Source organism: Leucoraja erinacea, chromosome 33, assembly GCF_028641065.1.
Source record: "Leucoraja erinacea ecotype New England chromosome 33, Leri_hhj_1, whole genome shotgun sequence".
Lineage (NCBI taxonomy): Eukaryota > Metazoa > Chordata > Chondrichthyes > Rajiformes > Rajidae > Leucoraja > Leucoraja erinaceus.
In genome coordinates this window covers 796369-810076 of record NC_073409.1, presented here as the reverse complement: position 1 = coordinate 810076, position 13708 = coordinate 796369, and the positions used below count along the sequence as shown (strand labels likewise).

General features: G+C 42.5%; 1 protein-coding gene across 1 annotated transcript in view; it reads left to right on the top strand.

Moving 5' to 3' along the window:
* Positions 1 to 13429, top strand: part of efl1 (elongation factor like GTPase 1) — a 143526-nt gene extending 130097 nt beyond the window's left edge. The window contains 1 exon segment of the mRNA XM_055661001.1: positions 12431 to 13429. Coding sequence (XP_055516976.1) covers positions 12431 to 12619 — 189 coding nt within the window. The 3' untranslated portion in view covers positions 12620 to 13429.
* Positions 13430 to 13708: the final 279 nt, after the last annotated feature.

Below are 13708 nucleotides of genomic sequence, written 5' to 3'. Positions count from 1 at the left end.
AGAATTGTGTAAACACTGTATCGTGCAACTGTTAGAAGAAATATTGAATGCACTCTCCCGAAAAGTAATAGATGATTGCTCATTAAATTATTTTTAACCATACATTGATAGGTTTTAACTGGCCCTGAATATTAAGGGATCGTGAGCCAAATCAGGTGGATGGAATTTGGATACCGAACACCCATAACCTCATTAAATACTAAATAACCCCACGGACAAAATTACCTGTTGTGGGTCCTGATATTCCTTCATCATTATTAATAATATTATTCCCATTATTAATAGCAATAAGAAAGTAACATGATTTATAATTACATTTGAAATGTCAAATTAAAATCAAAATTGGACCATGAATTTGTTTCCTGACAAAATTATATCTTAGCTGATCATCTTTTCTATAACTTAAAAACATAAGCTTTAAAATAACATGAAAGAGCTGGATACCTGAAATAGAAACAAGTGCAGGAAAGCTTGACCAGACAGCATGTGTGGCAGGGAGAGAGGGGTTTTAAAAAAGAACAGGAGATGTTGGTTTACATGAAAGGACACATAGTGCTGGAGTAATTCAGGCAGCATCTCTGAAGAACATGAATAGGTGATGTGTGTCGGGACCCTTCTTCAGACTGATTGTGGGGGGGGGGGAGCTCGGAGAGCAGAGGGGTAGGACAAAGCATGGCAGGTAATACACAGGCAAGTGGGGGTGGGGAGTTGATAGGCTGATAGTTGGAACAACGGCCAGAGATTAGCTGAGTACGTGTGAGACGGGAGGATTGAAGAGTTGCAGATTGTGAAGCCAGAGGAAATAGTATCGGAGGAGGGGCAGGGGAGAGAGGGTACGAGGCCGGGGCACAGGGGAGAGAGGGGGAAGGAAGGGAGGGAGGGGGAGATAGTTTGAGGGTAGACTTCAATGTTCACATCACTGGTGGGTAAACAAGTTGTGGACACATCATCACAAGAAACTGTGTCGGAAGGAACTGCAGAGATGATGTCTGAGCCGCTGAGTTACTCCACTTTTTGTGTCTATAATCACAATAAACTGTGTGCTCATCATTCCGTTCCACAGTGCTGTCTAGATATGCCACAAAAGCTAGCTGCATTTTCTGTTCATCTGCCCCTTTTCAGGAGATTAATGGCCTTGCGTTTTTAGCACTTGTTTTTATTTTGGACCGTTGAAGTTTGTTTCTTGTTTTGATAAGTTGAGCAGTTGTCAATCTATCTGATCCAACACTGAGGAATGAAGACAATTTTTCATTATTACATTCAACTGATGGCTTCATATGGTCTCTAAACCAATTAAATGCAACACGATTTGACATGCTTGAACCATAAGTAGATTTTTAACATTTTTCAGAAATCCTTTTGTTTCCACTAATACTGCAATTCAGTGGATAATCCCTTACTTTTTTTGTTGTCTTGTCGTGTCTTTTCCTGTATTATCTTCAAATTCATTTCAGCCCAGCTGCCTTGAAAGCTGATTGAGGATATAATTATTTGCCAGAGTAACAGAAGCAATGCCGCTGTTCTTTGCAAATGATTCCATAGAATCTTTTAACCTCATGACAGAGTGATTGAGGCATTGGTTTAATTTTGGATAAAAAAGAGAATGGTGAAGGGAGTTGTCCCACCAAGAGAGGCTTTTTAAAGGTTTGGGTCTGCATTCCTTAGAGTTAAGAGGAATGAGGGTGACCTGATTCAGACGTCTAACATCCCGAGGGTGCTTGGCAGGGTAGATGCTGAGAATTCTTCACTAGTGGAAGAGTTAAAAACAAGGAGACTTGAGTTACAAGATAAAACTGAGGTGTGTGGACGTTTCTTTAGACTTTAGAGACAGTGCGCAGCAGCAGGCCCTCTGACTGGTGATCACCCCGGACAGTAACACTATCCTATACGCTATGGATCATTTACAGTTTCATTCTCAGCTGTCTGGGGCGATTGGGGATACCAATAACCACATCCCATTCATGAATAAATGTGTAAAAAACAAAAGCCAGAGCTGTATTAATATTTGGTTTCCCAAAGAACGCTAAGAGTATTTCCTGTCATTCTTAAACGGGAGATTTAATGTATTAGAATGCCTTGTAATGAGCAAAACCCTTAGCCTCTTAATCTGAAGGATCAGTCAGTGCTGCCAAGCTAGTCTCAGGCAATTGAAGGCCAAGATATCTATTGAATGATCTGGGCATAGTGCACAAAACTGGTTAATCTCTAGCCTGCCAGACAAGCAAATGGGTGCATGCTGACTTAACAAAGTCACCGACGTGAAATTAATAGCAGTTGAGCAGAAACTGAAGCACTAATTAAGCCAATACTCTCACCTTGAGTTGGTTAGTTCAAGTCCCAGCCACCAGCATAACATTGGAGACTGATATTTCAGTTCAGTTCTGAGCGAGTGCTGTTCTGACACATGCTTAAGTACGGGTGTTAAATCATCTTTCACGTTGATGATGTGATTGGAACAGTATTTATTCACAGTATCAGATTTAGAAGCAATTATCACTCCCTGATATTGGATACAATTTTGTGTAGTAGTTCTTCTGAGTTTCTATTATGTGCATGAAAACATACATGTTGTTCTTGTGGCAAAGTCATTCATTATGGAACCGGACGGAGCTGGGCTCATTCACACTGGATATGTAAAAATTGCCGAGAGGTTCTGAGAATAGGAAGATGCCCAGATAAGGATGTATTTATTATCTGTAGATATGTTTTGAAAATTCTCATGTGGAACTCTGTAGGTATTACAGAGGGAAGCTCCATCTTTGATCTGCTATAAAATTTAACACATGGTTTCCATTAAGGGGAAGGATCAGAATATTTGAGCATCTGTTTTGTTGTAAAGCCCATCTATTTTCACTAGATGGTAAATTCAGTGATTCAGCACTCAAATTCAGTATGGGTCAGAAAATTGGAATTGAAATGTTGGAGTAACTCAGCGGGTCAGGCAGCATCTGTGGAGAACATGGATAGGTGACGTTTTCACTGGAGAGCGGGTGCAGGAGTAACTCAGATAGGGGTCAGGCAGCATCTGTGGAGGAACATGGATAGGTGACGTTTCACAGAGTGCTGGAGTAACTCAGCGGGTCAGGCAGCATCTGTGGAGAACATGGATAGGTGACGTTTCACAGAGTGCTGGAGTAACTCAGCGGGTCAGGCAGCATCTGTGGAGAACATGGATAGGTGACGTTTCACAGAGTGTTGGAGTAACTCAGCGGGAGCCACCCATCTCTGAAGAACATGGATAGGTGACGTTTTGGCCGGAACCCTTCTTCAGACTGAGTCTCCTGACCGCTGAGTTACTCCAGAATCTTGTGTCTATCTTTGGTGTAGACCAGCATCTACAGTTCCTTTTTATTACATTTTAAAATATTACTATAGTGGTTTATTCATGTTAGTTGAGGAGTAAATACTGCGCTGGAGTGTCAGCCTAGGCTGCTGCTCACAACTCGCCGAAGAAAGCTTCATCCCACAGCCTCGTCTGTGACTGATTAGCTCAGCAAATCCCCAACGTGGCATCTTTCACGTTACTCCACACCAATCTTGGAAGTGCAAAGTAATATTCCCACCAAGCCACTACAGAGTTGAGTGTACATTTATTCAGAAACATTGCAATAAAACATGCACAAAGGGTGGTGGGTGTATGGAACAAGCTGCCAGGGGAGGTAGTTGAGGCAGAGACTATCCCAACATTTAAGAAACAGTTAGACAGGTACATGGATAGGACAGGTTTGGAGGGATATGGACCAAATACGAGCAGATGAGACGAGTGTAGCTGGGACATGTTGGCCGGTGTGGGCAAGATGGGCTGAGGGGCCTGTTTCCACACTGTATTACTCTATAACCAGTGTAGCTGGGACATGTTGGCCGGTGTGGGCAAGATGGGCTGAGGGGCCTGTTTCCACACTCTATGACTCTATGACTAATAATATTATTAAACCAGTAGAGAGAACCATTTGTTTACAATAATAAATGAAATCTAACAACACAGAGATGAACAGATTAGTACAAGACAGTTAATATGATTGAGAGACACTATTTTTCCTCGGTGTTCTCAATGCTTGTTTAGCCATCGATGATAATATGTTTGCATCCCGTTGCAGAAAAAATGGAAGCCATTTAAAGGCACCGACACATAAACATTTGAATACTTTTATATGAGATTTCTTTTGCATGCTATTGTAGAAATAGATCTGTTAAAAGAGTTGAGAAGGGAATTCTGAAAGTCATTTTTGTATTTCAATGCTGGTGACGATGTCCTATAGCATAATTCAAAGTCTGAATATTTTCTTACATAAAGAGAGCACAAGGATTTCATATTAGTTTCTTCTCACATATTTGGAGCTTTATCACAATCTTAAATTCATGTAATCCACAAATTCAGAGCCAGTATTGAGTGTAAAGGGAAAATGTGACTTTATACTTTATGTAATTCAATCTCTTGTACAATGAGTTTGCCTTAAAAACTCCAACATAGAATACAGTTTAAGGAACATATGGACATCATTGCCTGGGTTCATATTACACTGTAAAGTAGGTTCTGCAGTTTCCACTGAGGTCAGTGTTGGAAGAAGGAATTTGAGGGCAGCTGGAGCTTTGCAGAAGTACTACCCTTGCTCAGCTTCTTACTCTGGCTCCACAGTATAGCTTGTCCCATCTCTTGCAACTGTGATTTACAGATGGCCTCGAGGCAAAAGGAATTAGAACTACCTGAACAAAAGACAAAATGCAGAAAATGCAGAGCAGATCTGACAGAGGAGGAACCTGAAATGTTATCCTTTCATACAATGTTGGAGTTGTTGACATCCCCTGGATTTGCTTTTGTTACTAAAGTGGTAATATGTCGCTTTTCTTATGAATACATTTCAACCTAATGTACCGGGGTAATTACACTTGCATTGAAATGCAATAAGCCTGGAATCTGTGCCATTTCTTCATCTAAGACTTGCTCTGCAGGTTTACTTTAGTTTATAGTCACGTGCACCGAGGTATAGTGGAAAGCTTGCTTTTGTTGCGTGCTATCCAATCTGCGGAAAGACAGTACATGATTACCATCCCCGCAGTTCCTAAGGGACTGCATCTGGGCCAGTTGCTATCCACAAGTTCACCCTCAGGAAAGCCGATCTAACTTCAGCAGCAGTGACCTCGGGAAGAGGCACACTCCGCTCTGATGGACCAGTTGGCCCTCGGCTCACAGCGAGCATAGAATGCATTAAGCTCATCAGGTCGGGTCTCGCTATCACCAGCGAAGTTGCCGGACTTCACGTTGCAGCCAGTTTCAGTATTCAGACCTTGCCACATTCTGCTGGTGTCCGAATGATTATACTGGGACTCAAGTTTGTCTGGCATTGTCTCGTGGCATTCTAGATGATCATAGCAAGCTTTCTTGTGCCGCTCGGGATTGTTTGACTTGTCTGCAGCAGGCCTGGCCTTCACCTGTGAATGTACCTGGTGGTTCATTCATGGTTGCCGGTTGGGGACACTTCCTCAGCACCCACTCCTCTATGTACTTGCTGCTGAAGTCAGTCACAGCAGTGGCTCACTCATTTATATGCAATGTGTAAGATGTCATCCGTGGTGCTGGTTTCCGTCGGGTACAGTGAGGGACACACCACACATCTCTGTCCTCCATGCAGCTGCCTCTTCAGCATCATCTTGATTGGCCGTCCCGGGACATGTGTTCGATGGGTGGGTCCCCACAGCACCACCTTGTTTGCTGGCATGTCTGGGTGGCCGTGCCAGTGACCAGCGAGTCTCACCCTTCTCCACCTGATCTTCTCTGTCAGAGGTGGAACCTCCCCATAGAGCTGGCCGTTGGTCATGTCGTCCCTCCAACTGAGCATTCGGGTGTAGGTACCATCGAGAGACTTGGACAGTGCTCGAGTTAGAGTCCGCGCCTCACACCCGTACAATAATATTGTCTCTACAGATGCATGGAAGAATTCAGTTTGAGACCCTTAGACATCCAGACTTTCCCTATGTTATTGAGCACATTCCATGCGAGCGCTTTCCCGACCTTGATGTCATTCTCAGAGCTCTGCATCCTTGCTTCCAGGTACTTGAAGTCCTTCACTTTCTTGAGAGCTGCACCGTATGCTAACCAGTCACAGGAAAGTCTATATATGATTACAATCGAGCAGTCCACACTGTGCAGATACAGGATAAAGATAATTTGGACTGCTGTTTACAGTTTACAGTTGTTGTCTGTAGCACATAGATGGCTATTCATATCATCTTTTGTGCCGTCTTGGTGCAACCCATTGGCATTGTAGATAGTCACAAAATACCACACGATACAATAGAACTTTATTTATCCCAGGAGGGAAATTGATTTGTCAACAGTCATAAAACACAAAATACATGAAACATGAAAGGTTACTCAGCAGGACAGGAAACATCTCTGGATAGAAGGAATGGGTGACGTTTCGGGTCGTGAAGGTGGGCCTTGACCCAAATAAGGCATCCATTCCTTCTCTCCAGAGCTGCTGCCTGTCCCGCTGAGTTCCTCCAGCATTTTGTGTCTATCTTCAGTGTAAACCAGCACCTGCAGTTCCTTCATACACACTTTGTTTGTCCTTACCAATCTGGTCTGCATATATGTTTCCTATTCCACACCCAGAAATGATTTCTGTTGATGGAAAACAGGAAGATCAACTACAGTAATCAATCATTCAGACCAGTTTTTGCTGAAAATTTGATATTATGCATTTCATTTGAAATCGGCAATATGAAGTAGTAATTTTCTGCTTAAAAACATAGAATTATTGGATGATTTGAATGAATCATGTTTGACATGTGGAGCAGAATATACAAAGAGTTAGCAGAATTTAATGCCTGTAAATATATATATATATATATATTACGTTGATTTTTGCATTGCAAACATTTACTTGAAGGAACCTTGCAGCATTGATTTACTTACTCTCTTTATTTTTTCTTGTGGATACTTCAATAGCAAAGCAGCAAGTTTGATGGCAGCTGGGAGAGTGAGCTGATTCATGTTCTCTGCAGGACATACTGGGCTAAGTGAGGAGCTCCCAGAACGGGAATGGTAGTGCCGAAGTGACAACTAAATATAAGACAAAAAGTGCTGGAGTAGCTCAGTGGGTCAGACAGCATCTCTGGAGAACACAGATTGGCAACGTTTCATGTCAGAACCCATCTTAAGGCTGAGGAAGAGTCTAAAGCAGGGTCCCAACCCAAAACATCATCTATCCATGTTCTCCAGAGGTGCAGCCTGACTGGTAAGTTACTCCAGCACTTTGTGTTTTGTTGCTCAAGATTCCAGCATCAGCAGTTCCTTGTGTGCACTAATAATAGAGGTTGTTGGAAATGCATACTAGGTCAAGGCACACCTGGGGAGAGAAAAATGGAAAGATAATCAGCCTGAAGCATCAATGTTGTTGGTCTTTGGACAGGTACTGCCTGCCCTGTTGGAGGTTCCCAACGTTTCACATTTCCAGCTAGTATTTTCAAGACACATGAGTGTGCAGATGCTGGAATCTTGAGCTAAACACAGAGTACTTAGTGGGTCAGACAGCCTCAAGGGCGAGAATGGACAGGCAACATTTTGGGTTGGGGAACAGCATTTCATATTTCGCTTGGGCAGCTTACAGGTCAGTGGTATGAATATTGATGACCCTCACTTCAGGTAGCCCTGGTATTCCCTCTCTCTCTCTATCCCTCCCCCACCCGTCATGAAAACAAGTATTGGAGATTTGACAAGAATAGCCTAAAAGATAGCAACAAAGGTTAAACAAAATAATAACAGATGTTCAATCATCACACCTTATTTTCATAAGTACGATATTTCAGCAAGATATGTAAGTACGTTAATTTTGTGTCTTAAAATGAAACCTTGTGCTTTGTCATCGAATCAGTGCAGTACACTTTAAATAGCACACATCTGCAAATGTTCAGAACTATTGAAGCTGTTTAATATAATAATAATAAAGATTTGTTTGTATCTTTTCAGTGAATGCATGTGAAGAAAATTGTAGAAACAAAACTGCAGATGCTGGCTAATGTACAAAAGGTCACAAAGTGCTGGAGTAACTCAGCAGATCAGGCTCGAGTCGAGAAACATCGCCTATCTGCGTTCTCCAGAGATGCTGAGTTACTCCAGCACTTTGTGTCCATTTGTGAAGAAAATTCATACTGAAATAATAATCCTTGTTAGACTCACGTCTCAAAGAGAAGCAAAGCCCATGTCTGGTTCCTGGTCCATGATCACCCAAACCAAGATGGGATCAGTAACCAAGCTAAGGGTGGTACGGTGGCCCAGCGGTAGAGTTGCTGCCTTGATTACGGGTGCTGTCTGTACGGAGCTTGTACGTTCTCCCCGTGACCGCGCGGGTTTTCTCTGAGACCTTCAGTTTCTTCCCACACTCCAAAGGCAAACAGGTTTGTCAAGGAAAAGCAAGATTAAAAAAACTGCTTTGGTAAATTGGCTTGGGCTTGTATACTTGGTATACATGTAAATTGTCCCTAGTGTATGTATGCTTGTGTTAATGTGCGGGGATCGCTGGTTGATGCGGACTCGGTGGGCCGAAGGGCCTGTTTCTGCGCTGTCTCTCTAAACTATACTATACTATGTATTGATAGGGTGCATGGTAGAATCAACCAGGTTGCTGCTGCTGCTGCTGCTGCCGCCCTTGGAGCATTGCTGACAATAGTCGATTCATGATCCGAGATGTGGACGGGTGTGAATGACTCTATAGGATGGCATGTGATGATTCTAATGAATGAGTATCTGACCAGCACCCTGAAACCTCATTTGTGTAAAGAATGAAGCAAGCAAACCCCCAACACTGAGGCTTCTTGGGAAGAGGAGAGGCAAGAACAGCAGCTGAACTATCACATGGAAATAATCCATTTTAGAGAGCAGAGCCGCTGGCTGGCAGGTTAAATGCAGTTTTTTAATCTTGCTATTCCTTCACAAATGTAGTGCTGCTAAACAGAAGCAGATGTACAGTGACATTTGCCCCTGGGCACTGCCCTGGATCCCCCCTGCAGAAAAGGGTTTTGTTTTGTCGTGGATCTTGCCGTTAGTTTCACTACCATCTGTGCTCTTTAAATTAGACATCTCGCTAGCTTAGATCCCTCACCAGGTGTGAGAGCATGCCTGTGCCGGTACACTAATTATCATCATCGACTGGAGCGTGGATGTTGGGTCCTGGTATTTCCAACATAAATCCTAAACGCCGTTCCAGCTCCATGGCTTGAAGGCTAAAGCGAACAAAATAAATCTCTAATAATCATGTCGTAGTCATCTCGCAGCAGTGTGTTCGACAGAAGTTATTCCTCAGGTTTCCTGTGTGAGGTTGTATTTTTCTCCTTAGTTTTCAAAAGGCTACTTCAGTCAAAGGATTTGCTGAACAAAGCAGCTTATATTTAACTTTACAAAGCCCGGGCAATGCAATGTTTTCCCCCGCTTCACTCTGATGTGGTCAAAATTAAAAACAATGCAAAGGCTGAGGGACATCAGAACCCCTCGCAGACCTGGGTGTACATTACAAATCAGGGTAAGGAAACGCTACATTGGTATTGTCCAGAGAGTTTAGAAGTGAGACTGAAAGGAATAAGCAAGTCAGTGAATAGCCTGATTATTGCTTAGTGATTGTGGGAAAAAACACGTCTTTCAGATTCCCCCTGCCTAAACTACTCCTCGGGGATCTATAAAATCTTTCCCCCATCACCTTAAACCTAGGTCCTCTGGTTCTCGATTTCCCTACTCTGGGCAAGACACTGTGCGTCTACCCGATCTATTCCTCTTATGATTTTGTACTTTATAAGATCACCTGTCATTCTCCTGCGCTCCAAGGATTAGAGACCTAGCCTGCTCAGCCTCTCCCTAAACTCAAGCAAATTGAAACCCGGGGCAAGTTGGGCCAAAGGGCCTGTTTCCACGCTCTATGGCTATAAATACCTTTGTTATGCTTACTTTCTTATATATGAAGGTATACAGAAAGCAAGCACCATTGCTTTGTTTTCAGTAGCCAATTATCTAGTTACAAGTACCATTTTTTCCAGCATAAAGATAGCCAGTGTTTGATACACGTTGTAATTCTAACCATGGTACACGACCTGATGGCAGATTACCTTCTGAGAGGAGGCAGGGCTGAATCCTCACAGCAGAGGTTTTTCCCACAACCACCCAAGCTCAGACTAGTGCCCTTGTCTGAAGAATGGTCTCCACCCGAAACGTCACCTATTCCTTTTCTCCGGAGATGCTGCCTGACCCGCTGAGTTACTCCAGCACTTTGTGTCTATCTACAGCCGACAGAGGATTTGAATGTGTCACGGTGCTACAGCTTTTGACAATATTTGTGGCTCCATGAAGGAAAACATCGTTTGGCAGCTTGACTAGTTAACAATTGGCTAGTTAACAATTTGACTAGTTAACAATTGTATGGTTTTGGAATAACTTTTAAATCTGTGTAGGTATTTAAGAAGTCCCAACACCTCCTCCCTATCAAGGTGAGGTATAGGTCTGAAGAAGGGTGTCGGCCTGAAACGTCACCCATTCCTTCTCTCCAGAGTTGCTGCCTGTCCTGCTGAGTTACTCCAGCTTTTTGTGTTTCTCTATAGATTTGCATGCACTTCTTCCAACCATATCAGCTGCACATGGTAATGTTGGTGTGGCCATCTCCATATTGGTGAGATTAAGATGAGATGAGGTGGCCGTTTTTATGCAACACCTACTCACTGCCTGTTTTGTCTTTTGCGTTTTTCTCCAGAATACAGCACTTTCAGTCTTGTGCCTCCCAGATTCAGATTCAGATTCAGATTCAACTTTAATTGTCATTGTCAGTGTACAGTACAGAGACAACGAAATGCATTTAGCATCACCCTGGAAGAGCGACATAGAGTATGATTTCAATAAATAAATCTATTTACATGCATACAGTCATAGTGTTTTTCCTGTGGGAGGAGTGTCGGGGGGGTGACTGTCAGTCACCGAGGTACATTGTTGAGTAGTGTGACAGCTTTCTCACAAGAAAGATAAAAGATATTGCCACTGAGAGTTCTATGTAACAGGTTGTTTGAGACCCTCCTGCTAATAAATTCCCATTCGGTCCCTATGTGATAAGGGTTCCCCTTTACTGGGGAAAAGGGTTGTCACAAGTTGCTGCAGGTTGAATGAGTTTGAGGTATTCCTCAACATCTTTGTGTGCATCTCCTGTTCCCTTGATATGGTCTGAAGATGCTGGAGTAGCCTCATAATGTAAGTGGTTCAGTCTCGCTGTTGCAGCTACAATCTCTAACTTGTCTTGGAGTCAGCATGAATAAGTGCTGAGTTGTTGAAATATTCCTAGTGTTGGTCATCCCAAGGACATTGCCACTGGGAAATGGGCAAATTATCATGCTTTTGCATGTCGAAAGGAATAGGTGAGCCTTCTGTTTGATAATTGCTGGTTGCTGGCTAGGTATCTGTTGGTGCCTGAAGCTAATGTTAAGGTATCATCATGTCAGTCCAAGGCTATAAATTGCTTGGTGACAACATGTTCGGAGAGACAAATCGTTTCTGAAAATCAAAAAGAAAACTGCAGGAAAACTGTTGGAAATCTGAAATAAAAACAGAAAATGCTGGTAACATTCAGTGGGCACGGTGGTGCAGCGGTAGAGTTGCTGCCTTACAGCAGCAGAGACCCAGGTTCGTTCCTGACTACGGGTACTGTCTGTACATCCTCCCTGTGACCGCGTGGGTTTTCTACTGGTGCTCCGGTTTCCTCCCACAAGCCAAAGGTGTACAGATTTGTACGTTAAATGGCTTTGATAAAAATTGTAAATTGTCCCTTGTGTGTAGGATAGTGCTGGTGTACAGGGTGATCGCTGGGCTGCATGGACTCGGTGGGCCGAAGGGCCTGTTTCCGTGCTGTATCTCTAAAGTCGAAAGTATAGTCTCCCACATCCCAAAACCGTGCAGGTGGTGGGTTAATTGGCTATTATAAACTGGCCCAAGTGTGAGGGCAGAATCTGGATGAAGTTTATGGGCATATGAGAAGAATAAAATGGGTTACAGTAGAATTGGTGTAAAAAAACAGATGCTTGATGATCACTGTGTACATGGTGGGCTGGAGAGCCTGTGACTATGAAACCTTTGCTCTGTATCTGTTTTATCCTGTCCCTACATCCCAGCAGTGAAAAGTATTTAATCCTGCATTAATACTATTTGGATCTTAATGGCTCAAAAAGACATATAAAACTCTTTGTAATTGTAAGTTGTTATATACACTGCGGTCCTGGTCACGCACTGTTTATGGACCGTAAGTTGATGGAGAAGGATATTTTCATCTCAGTTATTACTCCTGACTGTGACTGTAAACAAAGCTGGAATCATTTCAGCTCCCCATGTGTATGTGTTCATTTTCTCCAGCCCAGGACAAGTGCTCTTTAGGTTTGTGACCATTGCTGTCTCCTCTTTGTGATGCAGGTTATACCAAGTGACCCCGACTGGGTTCCTACAACAGAAGAGGAGTACCTGCACTTTGGGGAGAAAGCTGATTCTGTAAACCAAGCGCACAAATACATGAACACTGTCCGCAAACGGAAAGGTCTGTATGTGGAAGAGAAGATTGTTGAGCATGCTGAAAAACAGAGAACCCTCAGTAAAAATAAATAATTGCTTCAAAATGTTCATTCTTGCAAGGATATGGCCTCATCTGTAAAGAATGGTAAGGTTGCAATATGATGAAATATAAAATTAGCACATTTGAGAACTGGCAAATTCATATTAATATTTTTAATATGAAAAAACCTTCAAACTCAAATCACTGTTCCAATTATTGAATATAAACTGCCATCAACAGAAGTCACGGTTTAACTGCAACATGTTAAGATTATATGTGAAATATACTTTTTATTGAAAGAAAATGTGCTGCAGTTACTTAAACGTGTGGCTAATGAAGTCAGGCATTTGTATGGCACCCTGTGTCGTTTGTAGATGCTGGCAATTGACATTCATTTGGTCTGGTTTGAATTACTCTTAACTAACCCAAGAGTCTAAAGCAGCACAGTGGAGTCCTTTAATCATCCCTAATCCTGATTCAGTCGATATAGATTGAAATTTCAAGAATGTAATGCTCACAAACTCCTGGTGGACTGCACTCACCAGGTTTAAATTAAAACTAATTAACCACCCATTGAAATAATTTTACAGGAAGAAATGAAACCAGTGACTTTCCTGCAATGTGGTACGGTTTTATAGAGGAAGTGTCTGTGAAAGTTACATTTTGGGGATGCCCACACATTCTTGGGTGTTGTTCAGATGGCTGTAACACACTCGGTTACTTCCAAGATGTTTTAAACTTCCATAAAGCACAATGGGGACTCCACCTTCTGCAGATATTACAGCCTCGGCGATATGTTACCTGTTCAAAGATTTTGGTTGTATAGAAATTAATCTTGAAATAAATAACTTGCTCTAAAAATGCATCGCAGTGCACATGTTTCCAGCTTTACATCTCAGAGCTTACATTTCCATGCTCCAGCCCAAACCGCACAGAAAAAAGGATGTCTCAGATTGGGCTCGGCTTCCAGTTCTTTTGTTTCACAACACGTGGTATTCACATAGTCTACTGCTGATCATTAGGTTGCTTTGGATAATTCAAATTGTTTCAATGCAGGTAAAGAACACAGATTGGAGTCGCAATGTTCCCAAAATGAAGTGTTACCTTAATTAAGAGGAGACTATGAATGCATTTTTACATCA